This window comes from Suncus etruscus, chromosome X (assembly GCF_024139225.1).
Source record: "Suncus etruscus isolate mSunEtr1 chromosome X, mSunEtr1.pri.cur, whole genome shotgun sequence".
NCBI lineage: Eukaryota > Metazoa > Chordata > Mammalia > Eulipotyphla > Soricidae > Suncus > Suncus etruscus.
The window spans coordinates 39,721,423-39,743,699 of record NC_064868.1 but is presented as its reverse complement, the minus strand read 5'-3'; the positions used below and the strand labels follow the sequence as shown (position 1 = coordinate 39,743,699).

General features: G+C 37.3%; 1 protein-coding gene across 1 annotated transcript in view; it reads right to left on the bottom strand.

The window, feature by feature from the left end:
• Positions 1-22,277, bottom strand: part of SYTL5 (synaptotagmin like 5) — a 438,357-nt gene that overhangs the window by 5,783 nt on the left and 410,297 nt on the right. Inside the window, exons 14-15 of the mRNA XM_049767126.1 lie at positions 4,710-4,815; positions 3,114-3,249 (exon numbers count right to left, since the gene is read on the bottom strand). Of these exons, the coding sequence (XP_049623083.1) occupies positions 3,114-3,249; positions 4,710-4,815 (242 nt within the window). The remainder of the gene's footprint in view (positions 1-3,113; positions 3,250-4,709; positions 4,816-22,277) is intronic.

Sequence of the window (22,277 nt, the reverse complement as noted above, 5' to 3'; positions counted from 1 at the left end):
TTTTTTCTATAGAAAATAATTCAGATGATCTAGAAGTTAAGACATTGGTCTCATACTTGACTTACTGTGTTTAATCCCCAGTACCACCAGGTGTAACTCAAGCCACTTTACACCAGCAAAAAAAAAAAAGAAAAGAAAAGAAATACTAATATTTATGCTTTTCATCTAAAATTTCTTTTAAATAATGGCCTTAATATTTTACAATACTAATCTAAATACATGTTTAATAAGTAATTGAACTGACAAAATTTCCAAAATTAAAAAAAGCTAATAATATTGTCAGATCTTTGTTCCTTGGGGACAGTTAGGCATGAGTGTAAGCGGGAACAGAGAAGCTCCCATCCTAATCCCATCCACCAAGCTCAAATGGGTTCCCTTTTCTAGTCTTCTGTAAACCATTTTCTGGATTCTAGTATCATCACTCTTCATCTGCCCCTTGGGGACAACCAGGTTTGTGTTGGGAGGAAAAAGGGAACCTCGCTCCTCAATTTCTTCCACCAAATCAAAAGGGGCTGTCCTTTTGGGTCTTTCCCCAGCCATATATATATATATATATAACTCAAAGACCAGCTGAATAAATCAGTAAAGTAGTATGCAATATTTTTACCATACTTAGCCTTTCTAGTTTAGAAAAATAATCTCTAAGAAGATACACTTTGAGTCATATTTCATACAAATAATTCGATAGACTACTTTCTTAAACAATCTTATAATTCAGCACTCCAAACTACTAAATGCAAAAATCAATGACAAAGTTAAAGAAGATATCTACTGGGGCTGGGGCAATGGTGCAAGCAGTAGGGCATTTGCCTTGCATGCACTAACCTAGGACAAACTGCAGTTTGATCACCTGGCATCTCAGATAGTCTTCCAAGCCAGGAGCAATTTCTGAGTGCATAGCCAGGAGTAACCCCTGAATCACCGGTTGTGGCCCAAAATCCATAAATAAATAAGTAAAACCCAAAAATGTTTTTTTAAAGAACATTTACTGTGGGAGATACAGAGACAATTCCTGGCAAATCTGCAAGTCCACCCAAAAGCCCGAACCTTATAGATAAGGACCTAAAATTAACACTTAATTGTTTAGAAAAGGAAATCAAGGAGTCGCTAGCCTGTGAAATTGAGAAATCTATAAATGAACAATTCAACCAACTAAAAAAACTCTTTTAGAGATGAGAGAATCCATACAAATGAAACTAAAGGAATTAAAAACATGTTAGCAAGTCATAATAGTAGAACTACACGGTGAAGAATCATATAGATGAACTTGAAGACAAATTAAAATCCAGCAGTAATTAAAAAAATGTCAAAAAGGAAAGGCGAGACAAAACCCTGGAAGAAAATGTAAGGTACTTAATGAACAAAGACAAGAGAAATAATCTCCAAATTATAAGAATGCCAGAAGGGGATGAAAATTGGAAAGGGAAGAACAAATAGTAAAGGGAGATGAAAACAGAGAACTTCCCCACCCATGAGAAAGAGTTTTCTCTACAAATTTAAGAGGTAAAAAGAGTGCCAAATAAAACAGACCATAATAGAAGAACACCAAGACATTTAGTGATCCAAATGGCAAAAACAAGAAGGGGGGAGGCTGAAGCAATGGCACAGCAGTAGGGTATTTGCCTTGCATGCAACTTAACAATGATGGACAGCAGTTTGATCCCCAGTGTCACATATGGTTCCCTAAGTCAGGAGAGATATCTGAGTGCATAGTCAGGAATAATTCCTGAGCATCATCAGTGTGGCCCCAAAATCAAAAACAAACAGAAAAAACAAAGAGATCAATTCTTTAAAGCACTAAGAGAGAAAAAACCTCAAGTATAAAGTAAACAACATAAGAATCAAACCAGATCTTTCATTTGAAACAGTCCAGGCAAGAAGAGTGGAATGACATATTCAAACTCCTAAATGAATGATCATTTCAACCTAGAGTCTACTACCCAGAGAAAAATCTTATTTACATGAGAAGGAAGCTTAAAAACATTCTCAGACAAAAAAGAACTTGCAATATTTGCACTACCCAAACTGACCCTAAATGAGCTACTCAAAGAGCAATTACACAAACCAAATCCCTAATTGCAACAACAACAGCAACAACAACCCTACACATTATAATGGCACAATAGCCCCTTCTGTCAATAATTTATTTAGATGTCAATGGACTTCACTACAATGCTCACTGTAAGTAGTTCTGATATCTTAATTTTACTATGTCTATAATAACTCCTTGATCTTTTTGTTCACAGTGGTATATGGACATATAGGTTGATCACCCCAGTTTTACATTGCAATTCTATACTATATGAGACTCCGAAGACAAGGCTCATTATAATAATGTTACAACAAAAATTTTTATCTATTAATTTTCTACTTGATTATACCTGCTAATATAATTTAACATTTATGTCCACAGATAGAAATGAAATATGCAACTGCATGCCATAAACTCATGTTACAGAGCTCATTAATTGAATATGTTATTGTAATCTGTTTTCAGTTGTAGGTATTTTACCATTATATCATAAGGCTCATAATTTTAGTTTACTTTTGAACAGAACCTCGATGCTCAAAACATGCTAGACTATATTTCATGTTTAAATAATGCTCTATACACAATCTAACCCATGAAGCCTTTCTTCAGTAAAGTTTATCCTCACCAATGATGTTTTGCCAAGAAAATGGAAAACCTTTATATCTATGCTCTATTATAGTTTATCTCTTCTGGGGGGTTGGACCACACCCAGTGATGCTCAGGGGTTAGTCCTGGCTATGCAATCAGAAATCGCTCCTGGCTTGGGAGACCATATGGAACGCTGGGGATCAAAAGGAGGTCTGCCCTGGGAAGCCATGTGCAAGGCAAATGATCTACTGCTGTGCTATCGCTTAGACACTTTATCTCTTATTAATTTTTTGGTTTTGAAGCTTTAACCAATGGTGCTCAAGAGTTATTTCTGGCTCTGCATTCAGGACTTATTCCTTGTAGTGCTCAGAACACAATGTGGAATATACAGAATAAAACCAAACCAGCTGGGTGCAGGACAAGTGCCATGACAACAAAGATGTTCATTAGTCTATCACAAAATTATCATTTAAAATGAGCTAAAACTAATTACCCCTTCACAAAGCTATCAGAAGTGCCTCCTGCCTTCACTGCTGTCAAATTCTTTGCCTCTTTGATGATCACTTCAAGTTTTCCCCCTGGGGTTAAAGATTCCTTCTTCCCTCTTTTCATGGTCTTCTTAACTGCACCTGTCATTGAAATGAGAAACGGAAGAAAGGGAAGATAGAAAAAAGGTCATGGGTTCCATTTCAAAATTCACAAAGAAAACGTGCAAAGATGTTTTTCCTTTGTTGAGCCACTGAGGATTTTATATCAATAAATTTTATATATACACACATTGGATTCCTTCTGGATTTATATCCAAATTAAACTAAATATTTAAGTATTTCCCTACAAGATCTGACTTGTCAAAGGGTATAAAGGAATAAATTAGAGATCAACTGAACATTTTCTGGGTCATACTCCTTTTCTAAATGATGAAGAGCTACAGTGAAAGCCACATAAAAGCTCTTAGATCCTTCCCCCCAAAGAAAATTCCCTAACAATCTTATTTAATATTTTAGTTTGATAAACTGTAAATTTCATGTAGTGTCAGTTGAAAGGGCATGTGAATAGACATAATTACATTTTTTGACTGACAGAAAACTCAATATTATGTCACAAATTTATTTGAACAAAAAATGATAAATGGGGCTAAACATTTTCATTGCTTCCATCACCACATTTGTATACTAGCATTTTAAAAACATGACATGAATCAATGAATCTACTTGATAGCTTTAATATCCTGATAAAATGAGAAAACTGAGGCTGAGAAATAATAAGTTTCTTTCATAGGGTCACACTGGAAGAAGATGAGAATAAATGAAAGGAGAAAATATCTGTTCATTGGAGTTGATAGAGAGGCCAGAGGGATTTTTCAATTTCTTTCCCTATGTTTTTTGTCTTGGGTCAGCTTTTATTCTTTAATGTAGCTTTGGGTTCCATAAATCTATAAAGCAGCTTCATATACTTACCCCCCACCTGATTTCAGAAGACCCTTTACTTTTCTATGCTCCCTTTTCTCTCATTTTATCCTGGTTAAAATCTTGTATCTCTAAGACATCTAGAAAATATCACCATCAATTCTAGTTTCATTTTGTTGTTGTTTTTCTCTAGAGTTCACAATCATGGTGCACAGAGCATAGAATTCAGGGCTGTACACATATAGTGTATGTGATCTACTACTTGAGCCATACTGTTGGCCTTAAGCCTGGTTTCTAATTTAAATATAAAAAAATTTTGGGGAAACATATCTGGTGATTTACAAGGGTTAATCCTGGATCTAAATTCAGTGATCACTTCTGACATGCTTAGGGGAGCATATAAATGCTGGGAATGGAACTCAGGTTGGCTATGTGCAAGGCAAACACCCTACTGCCTGCACTATTGCTTCAGTCCCTGAACCTAGAATTTTTCTTGTAAGAATCACACATTCTTCTTCATATGTAGAAAGTATATATTTTAACTCTCCCCCAAAAAGTGGTACCTAATAATCTAAATAGCATTTGTGTAAAGTCAGAGTGAAATAGACAAGCCAATCTGGAATCCTCCTTCCCAAACTTGTAGAAAAAGAATGTTTGAAAAAAATAATTCATTTTTACTTTACCTTGAAGTTGTTGTAGTGGAAGCGTTAAGTTCTCTTTTGGTGGACTGTAACGTAAACTAACTGTCAGTTCTCCTTTGTACTGATTAAAATCAGTAGAAACATCCATCTAACCAGGGGAGACAGGTGAAAAATTAGTAACAGTGATTGATGGCCTAACTGTGACAATCTATTTAATCAACTATAGTATTGCTTTGTTTACAATATATAGTTTTTGATGGAGAGGCTGAGAAACTATGAAAGTTGTTGTATATAATCAGATAACAGTTTTTAAATATATCTTATATTTAAATACCATGGTTACAAGGTTGTTCATAATAGTTTTTTCCACAAATAAGGTTGTTAATAATTGAGTTTCATTCATACAATATATAACAACCTTCACCAGTGCACAATTCCTGCCACCAATGTCAATATTTTCCATCTTACTCTTCCTGATGCCTTCTTCCCTCTCACCCACACTCTCCTGCCTGCTGACTCTGGGGCAGCCATTTTATTCTCTCACTCCCTCCTTCCCTCTCTTTCGCCCTCTCTCTTTTCTTTTTAAGATACCACAGTATTTTAAGAGCCACTTTTAATTAGAATAAGAAGCAGAGAGTTATCAAAAATAAATGTACAAATCTGCCCAAACTGCCAAAGATAGATCCCTTCATTGAATTTGTAGCTTCATAAGAACTGAAAATGTAATAAGTATTCCACTGTAAAACCACTGTAGCTCATTATTGATTCTCAAAACCTCTTTTCATAGTGGGAACATATGAAAAGCAATTCATACTGAAAAACCCTTTCTGTTTCCCTACAAAACATGTTTTTCAGAAAGATAATGAGGCCAAAGTAATAGTGCAATCCCAAATCATATAGAAAAATGACAGTTATATTCTCAGCCTTTATTTTTTATAATATGTTTTCCATCTAGATTTATTTTCCATACAATAACTCATATAGACTTATTTTTATACAGCTTCCTCACTGGATTCGTGCTTTAAAGGAAGGCCTAGCGAAAACACAGTTAGATGCCAAGGGTATTTTGTGGTGTGTCAATGAACAACAATATTCCCAATGCTGAAAAAATAAGTATTTCTGAATGCTTAATTGATATAAATTCTGCTCCTCTGTTACTAAGGCAATTGGTCCCTTGTAGTTCATACTACCTATCTTCAGCTGGATAATCTACAAGAAGCATTAAGGATCTGGAGCTGCTCCTACTACCAAGATGTGACCGCAATTAAATTACTGAGACAGGAGACAAAGAAAGAAGTGATACTTTTCAGAACTGGCTGATAATAAAGCACCTAAAGTCCAGCTTTGCCTAGCAATGAGCCACTAATGAAATAGGAAACAGAGTACCAAGCCTTTTTTTTTGCTCCTGTCCTCCCTATTTTTTTAAATGCATCATATCTAAGCAAGTTCTGAACCTACAGTCCATGTATAACAGAAGAAGCAAGAGATAAGAATGACACGAATTAGAAAACACTGTTGAATTCCATAGGAAATAACTCTTAAGGCGATTCTTATGCAACCCTGAAACTGATTCTTTTGCAATATCCTTAGTAATCTAAGATAAACCAGAGAAGTAGTTGTAGAAGCAAATTAGGAAAGTGAGGATGTCAGGCCAGGATACAATTTATTTACCTGTGAATTCTAGAGTAAACATGTTAGAGTTTTTCCCATTTTCAGGTAGGGAGTGGAACTTTGAAACTTTTATTTCTTTCAGTTTCTGGTTAAAGATCTCATGTGTGGAAGGAAGTATATAAGCTCCTAGGAACTTCTGACTCTTCACATGTAGAAAAAGATGAGTAAAAAAGTCATAATGGAGTATATGGGGAACTTGCAGAATAACAGAGGAGTTCGACAGAAATAAAAAACTGAACCTTTTTTTTTTTGGTTTTTGGGTCATACCCGGCAGTGCTCAGGGGTTACTCCTGGCTCTGTGCTCAGAAATCGCTCCTGGCAAGCTCAGGGGACCATATGGGATGCCAGGATTCAAACCACCGACCTTCTGCATGCAAGGCAAATGCCTTACCTCCATGCTATCTCTCCGGCCTGAAAAAAATGAATCTTTAATGGATTCTCTGAATCTGTAGTAGATTTGAGACCTGGGATGTTGCTGTGTACATCCCAGATAAGATTAGATAAGAGACTGTAATGTTCAGCATGCAGCAAAAGGCAAACACTTTGTTTATAGATCACAACAGAGCAGACTATTGCTAGGCAGGACCCATGGTCCTTCCTTTAAAGTTCCCCAACTCCCTGGGAACTCATCTCAAAGCATGCTAGTCCCCTTTTGCCCTACAATATTCTTTTTATTTCTTTTTTTTGGTTTTTGGCCCACACCCGGCGGTGCTCAGGGGTGGCTCCTGGCTGTCTGCTCAGAAATAGCTTCTGGCAGGCACGGGGGACCATATGGGACACTGGGATTCAAACCAACCACCTTTTGTTCTGGATCAGCTGCTTGCAAGGCAAACACCGCTGTGCTATCTCTCTGGGCCCTCCCCCACAATATTCTTGTCCATTATTTTCCTAGAGATTATTCCTGGCATTCTACCTTTCCCAGCTTCTGGCTGACCCCTCCACTTTATTTCATTTTCAAAAGTGGCACTCCTTCAAAATGGCTATTGCTCTCATATGCCTCAACCTAAGACTTCATGGACAAACTCATTCAGAGGTGAAGGGGCTGCTGCCAAAAGAAAACAATTATAGTTTCTCTATGTTGAGCAGGCTCCAAGACATAGGTGCTTTGCCCTTAAGAGAGTAAGTGAGACCACCCAATTGCAATGTAAATTGTTTGGGGCCTTAAGGCCCTAATAGAGTTTAGATAGCATTCCAGCTAAGTGTTAAGTAATTTTCTGGAAATAGACAAGAAACCACCACCCTATTTAAAACCCAAAAAATTTATTTCAACAGATTCACTGTGTGCTTTAAAGTTACATTTATGACAGATAAGTTAATTTTAGAAACTAAGATGCCCTCTACTTACACCTTGCATTTTATGATGTCTTGGATATTTTTAAAATATGAGGCTTTCTTAATCAATTCTTATGGAAGCAAATGATAGGGGGTTATTAAATCATATTAAGTGATTTTGGGAGGGGCACACCTGGCGATGTTCAGGGGTTACTCCTGGCTCTGCACTCAGAAATTACTCCCACGAGGCTTCGGGCCCACATGGTATGCAGGGATCAAACTTAAGTTTGTTTTATATCAGCCATGTGCAAGGCAAATGGTGTAACTAAATCTGCTATCAATCCAGCCCTTAAGTGCTATTCTATATGGTAACAATATTTATTTAATTCTAAGAGACATAGAACTGTAAATTTGACACTGATTCTTCTATTTAATTTTTGAATAAATCTTTATCTAAACACCATAATTACAAACATGATTGTAGTTGGGTTTCAGTCATAAGAAAAAACAGTCCCATTCACCAGTACAACATTCCCATGACCAATGTCCCCCACTCCTTCCTCCCCATACCCCACCTATATTCAATACAGACTTTCTACATCCCTCACTCACTAACATTGTTATGATAGTTCTCAGTGTAGTTATTTCTCTAACTACAATCAACATTTTGTGGTTAGCTTCATGTCTTGAGCCAGTCCTTCCAATCCTCATGTCTGAGAATTATTTCAATGTCTTTTTATAATAATTTTATTTGTTATCTTTATATAAGCACCATAATTACAAGCATGATTGTAATTTGGAATCAGTTATTAACATAACACCCCCTTCAGCAGTGCAATATTCTCACCACCAATGCCCCCGATCTCCCTCCTCCACATTCCCTACCTTTTTTTTTGAGACAGGCATTCTACATCTCCCTTTAATTAACATTATTGTGCTAGTTGTTAGTGTAGTTATTTCCCTAACAGCATTAACAAGTCTTTGTAGTGAGCTGCATATTGTGAGCCAGTCCTTCCGTCCCTTAACTCTATTGTCTCTGGAATTATTAAAATAATATCTTTACTTTTTTTTAAAAAACCCATAGATGAGTGAAACTATTCTGTGTCTATCTCTATCCCTCTGGCATATTTCACTCAGCATAATAGATTCCATGTACATCCTATGATTAGAAAAATGTCATGACTTCATCTCTCCAGATGGCTGCATAATAGTCAATGTGTATATGTACCACAGTGTCTTTAGCCATTCCTCTGTTGAACGACATCTTGGTTGTTTCCAGTCTGGCTATTATAAATAGCACTGCAATAAATATAGGTGTGAGGAAGGGATTTTTGTATTGTGTATTTGAGTTCTTAGGGTATATGCCTAAGAGTGTTATAGCTGGATCTTGTGGGAGCTCAATTTCCAGTTCTTTGAGAAATTTCCATATCGTATTCCATAAAGGCTGGACTAGATGGCATTCCCACCAACGGTAAATATGAGTACCATTCTCTCCACGTCCAAGACAACATTGCTTGTTATCATTCTTTGTGATGTGCACAGTCTCTGTGGTTGAGATGGTACCTCATAGATGTTTTGATTTGCATCTCCCTTATGATTAGTGATATGGAGCATTTTCTCATGTGTCTTGTGGCAATTTGTATTTCTTCTTGTAGGAAGTATCTGTTCATTTCTTGTCCCTATATTTTGATGGCATTAGATTTTTTTCTTGTAAATTTCTGTCAGTGCCTTGTATATTTTAGATATTAGCCTCTTATCTCATAGCTATTGGTTGAATGACTTCTCCCATTCAGTGGGTTGCTCTTGTATTGTAGGCACTATTTCCTTTGAGGTGCAGAAGCTTCTCAGCTTAATATAATCCCAGCTGTTTCTCTCTGCTTCCATTTGTTTGGAGAGTGGTGTTCCCTCCTTGAAGATGCCACTTGTCTTAAAGCCTTGGAATGCTTTACCAACGTGTTGTTTTTTATATCTTATGGTTTCAGATCTGATATCAAAGTCTTTAATCCATTTGAATTTTACCTTCATAAATGGTGTTAATAGGGGGTCTGAATTCATGTTTTTGCAATTGGCAAACGACTTGTGCTAATACCACATGTTAAAGAGGCTTTGTTTGCTTTATTTTGGATTTCTTGCCCCTTTATCAAATATTAGTTGATTGTACACCTGGGGAATATTATATGAGTACTCAAGCCTATTCCACTGATCTGAGTATAAGACTTTATACCATTCCATGCTGTTATGATAACTATTGCTTTGTAATGTAGTTTAAAATTGTAGAAAGTAATGCCTCCCATATTTAGCTATTCTGTGTGTTTATTGATAAAAATGAATTTCAGAAGTGTTTGATCAACTTCTTTGAAGAATGTCATGGGTATCTTTAGAGGGATTACATTATATCTGTACAATGCTTTGGGTAATATTGAAATTTTAATGATGTTAATCCTGCCAATCCATGAGCAACACATGTGTTTCCATTTCCACAAGTTCTTTCTTGTATCTTGAAGCAGGGTTTAGTTGTGTTTTTTTTTCTCCAAACCTAAAATATTTTTTTATTTAAACAACTTTATTACATACTGATTGTGTTTGGGTTTCAGTCATGTAAAGAACACCACCTATCACCAGTGCAACATTCCCATCACCAATGTCCCAAATCCCCTCCTCCAAACCCAACCCCCACCTGTAATCTAGAAAGGCTTTCTATTTCATTCGTACATTATCATTATTAGGGTAGTTCAAAACGTAGTTATTTCTCTAACTAAACTCATCCCTGTTTGTGGTGAGCTTTCTGAGGTGAGCTGTAACTTCCAGCTCTTTTCTCTTTTGTGTCTGAAAGTTATTACTGCAAGAATGTCTTTAATTTTTCTTAAAACCCATAGATGAGTGAGACCATTCTGCGTCTTTCTCTCTCTCTGACTTATTTCACTCAGCATAATAGATTCCATGTACATCCATGTATAGGAAAATTTCATGACTTCATCTTTCCTGACAGCTGCATAATATTCATTTGTGTATACGTACCACAGTTTCTTTAGCCATTCATCTGTTGAAGGGTATCTTGGCTGTTTCCAGAGTCTTGTATGTGCTGCAATGAATATAGGTGTAAGGAAGGGATTTTGTATTGTATTTTTGTGTTCCTAGGGTATATTACTAGGAGTAGTATAGCTGGGTTGAATGGGAGCTCAAATTCCAGGTTTTGCAAGAAACTCCATATTGCTTTCCATAAAGGTTGAACTAGATGGCATTCCTACCAGCAGTGGATAAGAGTTCCTTTCTCTTCACATCCCTGCCAACACTGCTTGTTCTCTTTCTTTGTGATGTGTGCCAATCTCTGGGGTGTGAGGTGGTACCTCATAGTTGTTTTGATTTGCATCTCCCTGATGATTAGTGATGTGGAGCACTTTTTCATGTGTCTTTTGTCCATTTGTATTTCTTCTTTGTCAAAGTGTCTGTCCATTTCTTCTCCCCAATTTTTATGGGATTAGATTTTTTTCTTGTAAATTTATGTCAGTGCTTGTATATTTTGGAGATTAACCCCTTGTTTGATGGGTATTGGGTAAATAGTTTCTTCCGCTCATTGGGGGGCTCTTGTAACCTGGGCGCTATTTTTTTGAGGTACAGAAGCTTCTCAGTTTAATATATTCCCATCTGTTAATCTCTGCTTTCACTTGCTCAGAGAGTGCAGTTTCCTCTTTGAAGATGCCATTAGTCTCAATGTCCTGGAGTGATTTATCTACGTGTTGTTCTATATATCTTATGGTTTCGGGTCTGATAACGAGGTCTTTCATCCATTTGGATTTAACCTTCCTACATGATCTTAGCTGGGGGTCTAAGTTCAATTTTTTGCAAGTGGCTAACCAGTTGTGCCAACAACACTTGTTGAAAAGGCTTTCTTTGCTCCATTTAGTATTTCATGCTCCTTTATCAAAAATTAGGTGATTGTATGTCTGGGGAACATTTTCTGAGTATTCAAGCCTATTCCACTGATCTGAGGGCCTGTCTTTATTCCAATACCATGCTGTTTTGATAACTATTGCTTTGTAGTACAGTTTAAAGTTGGGGAAAGTAATTCCTCTTATATTGATTTTCCCAATGATTGCTTTAGCTCTTCTAGGGCGTTTATTGTTCCAAATGAATTTCAAAAGTGCCTGATCCACTTCTTTGAAGAATGTCATGGGTATTTTTAGAGGGATCACATTAAATATGTACAATGCTTTGGGGAGTATTTCCATTTTAATGATGTTAATACTGCTAATCCATGAGCAGGGTATGTGCTTCCATTTCCGCGTGTCTTCTCTTATTTCTTGGAGCAGAGTTTTATTGTTTTCTTCGTACAGGTCCTTCACATTTTAGTCAAGTTGATTCCAAGATATTTGAGTTTGTGTGGCACTATTGTGAATGGGGTTGTTTTCTTAATGTCTATTTTTTCTTTATTATCGTCGGTGTATAGAAAGGCCATTGATATTTGTGTGCTAATTTTGTAGCCTGCAACATTGCTATATGAGTCTATTGTTTATAGAAGCTTTTTTGTAGAGACTTTAGGGTTTTCTAAGTAGAGTATCATGTCATCTGCAAAGAGCGAGAGTTTGACATCTTCCTTTCCTATCTGGAATCCCTTGATATCTTTTTCTTGCCTAAGCACTATAGCAAGTACTTCCAGTGCTATGTTGAATAGGAGTGGTGAGAGAGGACTGCCTTGTTTTGTGCCAGAATTTAGAGGAAAGGCTTTCAGTTTTTCTCCATTGAGGACAATATTTGCCTCTGGCTTGTGGTAGATGGCCTTAAGTATAATGAGAAAGGTTCCTTTCATTCCCATCTTGTTGAGAGTTTTGATCAAGAATGGGTGTTGGACCTTATTAAAAGTTTTCTCTGCATCTATTTATATGATCATGTGATTTCTATTTTTCTTGTTGTTGATGTTGTGTATTATGTTGATAGATTTATGGATGTTAAACCAGCCTTGCATTCCTGGGGATGAAACCTACTTGATCATAGTGGATGATCTTCTTTATGAGGCATTGAATCCTATTTGCCAGGATTTTGTTGAGCATCTTTGCATCTGTATTCATCATTGATATTGGTCTGTAATTTGCTTTTTTGGTAGCATCTCTGTCTGGTTTAGGTATCAAGGTGATGTTGGCTTCATAAAAGCTATTTGGAAGTGTTCCTGTTTTTTTGATTTCATGAAAGAGTCTTGCCAGGATTGGTAGAAATTCCTCTTGAAAGGTTTGAAAGAATTCATTAGTAAATCCATCTGGGCCTGGAATTTTGTTTTGGGGCAGATATTTGATTACTGACTTAATTTCCTCAATAGTGATGGGTGTGTTTATATATGCTACATCCTCTTCATTCAACGATAAAAGATTATGAGTACAAGAATTTATCCATTTCTTCCAGGTTTCTATTTTTAGTGGCATAGAGTTTCTCAAAGTAGTTTCTGATTACCCTTTGGATCTCTACCATATCAGTAGCGATCTCTCCTTTTTCATTCCTAATACGAGTTATCAAGTTTCTCTCTCTTTCTTTGTTAGTTTTGCCAGTGGTCTATCAATCTTGTTTATTTTTTCGAAGACCCAACTTCTGCTTTCGTTGATCTTTTGGATTGTTTTTCGGGTTTCCACTTCATTGATTTCTGCTCTCAGCTTTGTTATTTTCTTCTGTTTCCCTATTTTTGGGTCATTTTGTTGAGCACTTTCTAATTCTATGAGCTGCATCATTAAGCTATTCAGGTATGCCTTTTTCTTTCCTGATGTGTGCTTGCAAAGCTATAAATTTTCCTCTCAGTATGATTTTGCTGTATCCCATAGGTTCTGACTGCTTGTGTCTCCATTGACATTTGTTTCTAGGAAGGTTTTGATTTCCTCTTTTCATCTCATACCCACTGGTTATTAAGTATTAGGCTGTTTAACTTCCAGGTATTAAAGTTTTTCTTCTGTGTCCCTTTGTAGTTCACATATAATTTCAGGGCTTTCTGGTCAGAGAAGGTAGCCTGCAAAATTTCTATCCTCTTGATATTATGCAGGTATGCTTTATGTGCTACCATGTAGTCTATCCTGGAGAATGTCCCATGTATATTAGAGAAATATGTGTATCTGGGCTTCTGGGGGGGAGTGTCCTGTATATATCTACTAGGCCTCTTTCTTCCATTTCTCTCCTCAGGTCTAGTATATTCTTGTTGGGTTTCAGTCTGGTTGATCTGTCAAGTGTTGACAATGCCGTGTTGAGGTCTCCCACAATTATTGTGTTGTTATTGATATTATTTTTCAGATTTGTCAACAATTTTATTAAATATTTTGCTGGCCCCTCATTCGGTGTATATATGTTTAGGAGAGTGATTTCTTCCTGCTCTATGTATCCCTTGATTAATACATAATGTCCATCTTTGTCCCTTACAACTTTCCAAAGTATGAAGTTTGCATCATCTGATATTAGTATGGCCGCTCCAGCTTTTTTATCGGTGTTTTTTACTTGGATGATTTTCCTCCAGCTTTTTATTTTGAGTCTATGTTTGTTCTGAGTATTCGGGTATTTTTCTTGTAGGCAGCAGACGGTTGGATTGAGTTTTTTTTTTTTTTTGATCCATTTAGCCACTCTGTGTCTCTTATCTGGTGCATTTATTCCATTGACATTGAGAGAAAGAATTGTCCTGGGAGTTAATGTCATCTTTATATCGAAGTTTGTTGTGTCTGTTGGTCAGTCTTATCTTAAAGTAGGCCGTTCAGTTTTTTTTAAGAATGGTTTTGAGTCTGTAAAGTTTCTGAATTGTTGTTTGTCTGTGAAACCATATATTGTTACTTCAAACCTCAAAGTGAGTTTTTCTGGGTGCAGTATTCTAGGTGAAGCATTTATTTCATTGAGTTTTGTCACTATGTCCCACCACTGCCTTCTGGCCTTGAGTGTTTCCGGTGACAGGTCTGCAGTATATCTCAAGGATTTTTCCTTGAATGTAATTTCTCTTTTCGATGTTGCTTTTTCAGAATTCTGTCTCTATCTGTGGGATTCATCATTGTGACTAGGATGTGTCTTGTGGTGTTTTTTTCTGGGATCTCTTTTAGTTGGTACTCTTTGGGCATGTGGGATTTGATTGCATAGATTTATTAGCTGTGGTAGTTTCTCTTTAATGATGTTCTTGACCATTGATTCTTCCTGGAGATTTTCTTCCTGGGTCACTGGGACTCCAATAATTCTTAAGTTGTTTCTGTTGAGCTTATCATAGACTTCTATTTTCATCTGTTCCCATTCTTTGAGTAATTTTTCCATTGTTTGATCATTTGCTTTAAGGCTTTTTTCCAATCTCTTCTGCTGTATGGAATTGTTATTCATCTCATCTTCCAGTGTATTAATTCTATCTTCAGCTGCTGTTAACCCATGGGAAAGTTCAACCATGTTTTTCTTCAATTCATCTACTGAGTTTTTCAGACCTGTTATTTGACCTGAAATTTCAATTTGAAGTTTTCTGATTTTTATCTTCATATTCTCTCGATTCTTATTAGTGTTCTCTTCTATACTTTCTTTGAGTTCTTTGAACATCTTCCATATTGTGACTCTAAACTCCTTATCTGAGAGACTGACTAGTTGTTTGGTCATGTTCAAGTCATCAGAGTTGCCATCGTCATTCTCTATGTTTTCTCTGGCCTGCATTGTTTCCCCATTGTCACACTTGTATTGTGGGTTTTTCTATGTGGTGTGGTTGTATTCATTGGCTAAATGATGTGCACGGCCGGGAAGCAAAGCTGAGCAGCCATGCTCCTCTGGCTGCTCCCTTTCTGGGCTTGTAAACTCACCTCCAGGGAAGGGTCCAGGGAAGGCGAGCTGTCCACAGATGAGCCAGACACAGGATGAAATCAGGCCGAAAATGGAGCACAGCACAGAAAACAGGCAGATAGGGGTGCTGGCATCTGAGTTCCAGCAGAGTTCAGCGACTTCCCCTTTCTGGGCGTGTAAGCTCACCTCCAGGGAAGTCTCTAGGGAAGGCAAGCCAGCTGCAGATGAGCCACACACAGGATGAAATCAAGCCAAAAATGGAACACAGCACATAAGACAGGCAGATAGGGGTGCTGCCATCTGAGTTCCGGCAGAGTTTAGCGGCTTCCCCTTTCTGGGCTTGTAATGTCAGCCATTTCTTACTCATTCATTCACTTGTTGGGTACCTTCAAAATGCAGTTCTTTGGGGCTTAGCTTCCCAGGGCTCTGAGGAGAACTTCAAGGATTCAGAAAAGACAGAGAAGCACAGGACAGGGCTCCCTTCATGTCCTCAGTTTCCTCAGAAGAAGCACAGCAGGGCAGAGACTCCACAGGTGAAGCAATCATCACTTCACTTGGCAATCCCCACAGTCAGCCATTTCTTACTCCTAGTTGTGTTCTTTGTATAGATCTTTCAATTATTTAGTTAAGTTGACTTCAATATATTTGAGTTTGTGGGACACTAATATGAATGGGGTTGTTCTCTTAATGTCTATTTCTTTTCTATCATTATTGGTTTGTAAGAAGGCCATTGATTTTTGTGTATTAATTTTGTAGCCTGTCACTTTCCTATATGAATCTATTGTTTCTAGAAGCTATTTGGCAGTCTTTAGAGTTTTCTAAGTATAGTATAATGTCATCTGCAAAGAGTGAGAGCTTGACTTCTTTCTTTCTATCTGGATTCACTTGATATCTTTTATTTGCCTAATCGCTATAGCAAGTTCTTCCAGTACTATGTTGAATAGGAGTGGTGAAGAAGGAAGAGTTTGTCTTGTATCAGAATTTAGAGGAAAGGTTTTTAGTTTTTCTCCATTGAGATTAATATTTACCATTGGTTTGTGGTAGATGACCTTAATTATAATGAGAAAAGTTCCTTTCATTCCCATCTTTATGAGAGTTTTTATTAAAAATAGGTACTGTACTTTATCAAATGCTTTCTCTGCATCTATTTATATGATAATATGGTTTATTTGACTTGTTGATAGTGTGCATTATGTTTATATATTTATGGATGTTAAACCATCCTTGCATTTCTGGGATTGCACATACTTGATCGTAGTGAATGATCTTCTTGATAAGGCATTGGATTCTATTTGCCAGAATTTTGTTAGGGATATTTGCTTCTGTGTTCATCAGGATATTGGTCTGTAATTTTCTTTTTTGGCAGTATCTCTGTCGGGCTTTTGTAGCAAGGTGATGTTGGCCTTATAGAAACTATTTGGAAGTGTTCCCATTTTTCAATTTCATGAAAAAGCCTGCCAAGGATTGGTAGTAGTTCCTCTTGAAAGTTTTGAAAGAATTCATTAATGAATCCATCTGGGTATGGGCTTTTGTTTTGGGGCAGATTTTTGATTATCATTTAATTTTCTCAGTAGTGATGGGGTGTTTAGATATGCTACATCCTCCTTATTCAACAGTGGAAGGTTATAAGAGTCCAAGTATTTATCCGTTTATATTTTGTGGCATAAAGTTTCTCAAAGTAGTCTCTGATTACCCTTTGAATCTGCAATATCTGTAGTGATCACCTGTGGGGAGCCTAGCTGATAAACCTAGAACATAAAGACACCTCAGTAATTTCTAATCTGGTCACCCACGTGACCAAAGGCGCCCATGCCTTGAGGACAAAGAAAATAGACAAATAAAGTAATTCAGAGCAGCCCAATGTATCCAGCCAGAAAGAAAAATATAGAGCAACCTGCCCTTGTGTTAGCAAAACGTTATTAAGATTATAGCTGATGTTCTATTTATACTTGTTGAGTATAATTTATAGAACTCTGTTTGAATCTTATGCCTTTTAGTAAAACGTGCTCAGGTCTACCTCTTTGCCCCTCCCTATTACCTGCCCCAGTTTATGCTAATGAATGCTTGTAACTGTGATTGGTGGGAAACTTGTAACACCTTCTGACGTATCTCAGCCCTTAAAAGCTGATCCCCCAACAATAAACTTCCCTTTTTGAACAGCATGCGTTGTCTTGAGGGCCCTTTTTACTAACTTCTCAAGTTTTTCTTTACAGGTCGGTTCTGCTCGGGCAAACCCGCGAATGACTAGCAACCTTCATTTCCACACCCCCCGCGGGTCGGGGGGTCTCCCACAAGAGGTTGCAGAGTGGCGCCCAACGTGGGGCTCGAGTTACAGAACACCCGGCCGAACGGCAAAGGCGAGTCCCAGGAGCCTGTCCACAAGTCGCTGGTAAGACACTATTAAGGGCGGGGTGCAGGAAGGTTAAACTAAGTGATCACTAACACCTCTGTTCTATCGCCCCGGAAAAATGGGGGCTACTTTGTCGTCCCAGAGATTAGGGACTATCGCCCCAGAAAAATGGGGGCTACTTTATCGTCCCAGAAATTAGGGACTATTGCCCCGGAAAAATGGGGGCTACTTTATCTAAAGAAGAGGTTTTTATTAAAGATCTTAAGAAAGAGCTGGGTGAAAGAAACGTTAAAGTGAAGAAAAAAGACTTAGTTAAATTTTTTATATGTGTACATGATATTTGTCCATGGTTTGTAGTCATTAGACCCCCAATAGTTACCAGTACTTGGAAACAAATTGGTGATGAGATTTTGCAATACTATACCAAATATGGTAAAGAGAAAGATAGAAAGGTTATGCAGTTCTATTGGACTATTCTTGGAAAAATTATTACAGGAGCAGAATTAGACTCTTTTGGGGAAAGCCCCGTTAACAAGGACATTGTTGAAAAGGCTGAAGCCATTGTAGAAATGGCTTCCCGCAGTCAATCTCGGGCCAGCAGCACCCCTCCCAAAAAAGAAAGCCTTATAGACATAGACTTGAAACCCTCCAAGGGCTTCTTCCCCATAATTGCCAGCGCACCCACTAAGGAGGAGATTTTAGATACTGAAGACAATCTGTCCCTGCAAGACGAGGCCGCCCATTATAATCATGGCCGGCTTTCTCCCTGCGCTCCCCCCCCCTCCGTATAGCGCAGACCGCCTGCCTAATCTACCCCAGGTTCTAGCACGGCAGACTGTCCCCTCTAACTTCAAAAAACGTAAGGCCGACCTAGAGGCACAATTAAGAGAACTTAAGGAGATTAAAAGTCTGGAGGAACAAATTGCCCGGCTTCAAGCCTCTTATGACTCATATCAGTTCCCTGTATTTTTTAATCAACAGTCCGAGCAAGTTACCTTGCCTACCCCCTCCCTGCTCCCTCCCATACCTCGCTTGCCGGAGGATCGGGGCAGATCCCACCAAAGGGGCACGGGTGCTGTGACTCGCAGCCACAGCCTAGATAGAGCCCAGGCTGCCCAGAGGGCTCAGGCTTTAGCTAGGTCCCTTGAGGACATTCAGGAAGAGCCACAACAAGTCCCTGATAACCCTGAATCTGCACCTTCAGTGGGCAACCACATGGCAGAGATTAGGAGATACCAACGCCTCCAACACAAACCTATAGAAACCCTTTTTCAAGCCATAAATACCTATGGCCATAATGCCCCCTACACCCTCTCTTGTCTTGAGGCAGTCCGAGATGGAGGAGAACTGTTACCTGCTGAATGGAAGGAAATTGCTAGCACAACCTTGCCACGCTCTGACTATATACTTTGGGAGACAGATTTTTTGGCCCGATGCAGGCAACAGGCCAACCTGGGCGATGGAGGTTTTACCCTCCCAGATCAGATCTATGAACAGCTTACCGGCACGGGAACCTTTGCCTCCTTTACAGTACAGCAACAGAGGCTTTCCCCTGCTCGTTTGGCTCAGATCAATGCTGCTGCCCTCCGCGCTTGGAGAGCCATGCCTAAAAGTGGACAGGCCACCATTACGCTGGCTCAAACAGTGCAAGGCCCCCAGGAGCCCTACAATAAATTCATTAGCAGACTCCTGGAAACGGTAGAAAGGATTATGGGCTCTACAGATTATAATAATCCCCTTTCAAGCAGCTTGCTTATGAAAATGCTAATGAAACCTGCAAAAATATTTTAAGAGAGAACCTCCAAAGAAAAACCTTAAGGGGCTGGAGAGATAGCCTGGAGGTAAGGCATTTGCCTTTCATGCAAAAGGTCATTGGTTCAAATCCTGGCATTCCATATGGTCCCCCGTGCCTGCCAAAAGCTATTTCTGACCAGACTGAACCAGGTCAGCTGCTAAGCCATAAAACCTTGTGATATCTGCACTTTGCTGTTAAAACTTCTGGGTCTAATGCGCCCTTTACTCAGTACATTTTGCTTGGGCCAGCCCAACTTTCAGTAAAAAAAGTTGAGCCCAACTTTCAGTAAAAAATTTACCTCTAGCCTCCCTGCTATAAACTGTGCTGGCCCCTCCCCGCATTATCAGTGCAAGTTTCTGCTTCACCTTGTCAAATATGTGTAGCACAGGTAACAAATTTTGTAAAAAATATTTTTAAAATAAACCTAATTATCCTATTCAACCTTAAAATAAAACAGCATATTAATTGGCTGATGCAAAATACAAATAATTGGCCTTTGGCATGTGCCTCCTTTAAGGAAAAAATTAATATTCATTATCCAGCAAATAAGTTTATACAGTTTTTCAAAAGATGCATGTAAAGAGAAAAAAAAGTCGCAAGCCAGTAACAACAAGGTACCCCCTACCTCCTGGTCTTAAAAGTTCTTGTTTTAAATATCAAAACCTCAGATCAGCACAAACAGAAATATAAAGTCCTGGCCCCACTCTAGGAAGAAGCCATATACCCCCAACTCATTCAAGGTCTATTTTTCTTTAAGATCCTAATAAGCTAGCCAACACCCCCCCCCCCATTCCTTAGGGTATAAATGTAGACCTAAAATGTTTTTCTAAAATAAAAACCACAGTTGGTAAAATTATAAGGTTTTAAAAGTGTTCAAAAATGTTATAATAAGCCCTTTAATCTATGCAGAGGTAGTGCTTGTGGCAGAAAGTGGCGGGGGTAAAATTTTGTTGCGTCTCATAAAATGCCTCAAATGTAAAGTTTGTGAATTAAATTATGTGGCATAAGTGTGCCTTTTCTAAAAAGCATTTGTGTAATTAAGTTTTGTGCATTCGTTGTTGTAAAGTAATTATTAAAACATTAAAAATTAAAAAACCTTCTAAATTCATGTCTGTAAGGGTTAAAAAATTCTATAGGGAAAAAATAGCAACAGAAAAATAACAGCAATAAACTCCCTTTTTTCATGTCTCTCAGAAATTTTAGAGCAAGGTCATAATTCTTTCACTTGTAATAACAGATTATTGGTAAAAGAAAAACTTTTTGATGTTTTAAAAATTTAATCGTACACACAGGTATTAAAATCTGAGTCTTTTATATTTCTATTAGAAAATTTATTTTGATTCTTAAGGGATTTAAAAAAAAGGTTAAAAATAATGTGGTTAACCTTTTTAAATAATATAGTTAATTTTATTGCAGTTAACACCCAGGTGTGCTTCATAATACCCTTAGTTTTAATTTTGTGCTAAAGAAATTGTTCTTTACCTTTGCATTACAACACCTATCCTTTTAAGTGTATTCAAAAGGTCAGCACATTATACAAATCTGTACATTTGTGTCAAAGTCAAAAAATCTAGTATTAATAAAAATATATATATATATATCTAATTTTATGAGTAATATTATAAAAGCAAATTAACTAGTATCAAATATAATTTTGGTCTTAAGTTCTAGGTGTAAAAATGCATCAAATGTCTTTAACTATATTTCATAATGTCTAAACATCTTCTTAATTTGGTATATAATTTTTACAAATTATTCACTTAAAGTCTTCAAAGTAGAAACAGTTGTTTGTCAAAAATTTTAACACTTTATTGCAGCTGCCTCACTGTTTTCCTGTTAAACCAATTTAAAGAAAACCTGTTCCTTTACAGCAAATATCATACTTCAGAGTGGAAACTCTTTCTATAGTGCTCACTAACCATTTTGCTTAACAAAATTTTTAACTGCTTACATTTTACTTCATGTTTTTAACTTCAAATTAGAATTGTTTTAAAAATGTTTTGTGTTAAAGCTAAACCTTAAAATTTATTTTCAGCAGTTCCACTCCAGCTACATTAAAAGAAATTTTTTACAAACACGCCGGCAAAATATTTAAAAGCGCTTGTCAATTTTTCTAATGCAAGTTTTGAATGAATCCTCTTGTCTGTTCATTTGTGTGTGTTATGAGTGAAAGTGGCCACAATGTTGTGTTTCGTGTTGTTCTGTTCTATTTGTTATTTCCACATTTCATGATAAATACAATTTTTAAAGCCTTATCCATTTTTGAAATTTCAATTAATTTTTTTTAACCTGGCTTAGTCTGGTCATCTAACAAACTGTGAAATCCTGCTAAAAAATCCCGTGCTAAGCTAGCTTTGTCCTATCAACATGGCAGAAAGAGTAGGGGATGGTAAACCCCAAATTTCTCAAATGGCCATCAGGGATAACTTTTCCCTGCAGAATTTCTGGACTTTGCAATCCCCAACTTTCTGCTATGTGTAGTTAAGGCCAAAAGTATAAGGCCAAATGTGGCTAGAAAAAGAAGCATCTAGCTTTAATATAATAACTAAAAAGTTTAACATAAATCATTTAGGTTCAGTTTAAAGTTTTTGAAAAATTGGCTATTGTTAATTATAACATTTTTTTGAATGCTGAAGTCTGACAGAGGTCAGATAACATTCCCATGGTATTCTAAAATAATTTGTGTAATGTCATTTTTATACGAAGAATTAAATTCATAAAAATTTTATTCCAAAAAAAAGGCCCCCAAGTAACCATTTTG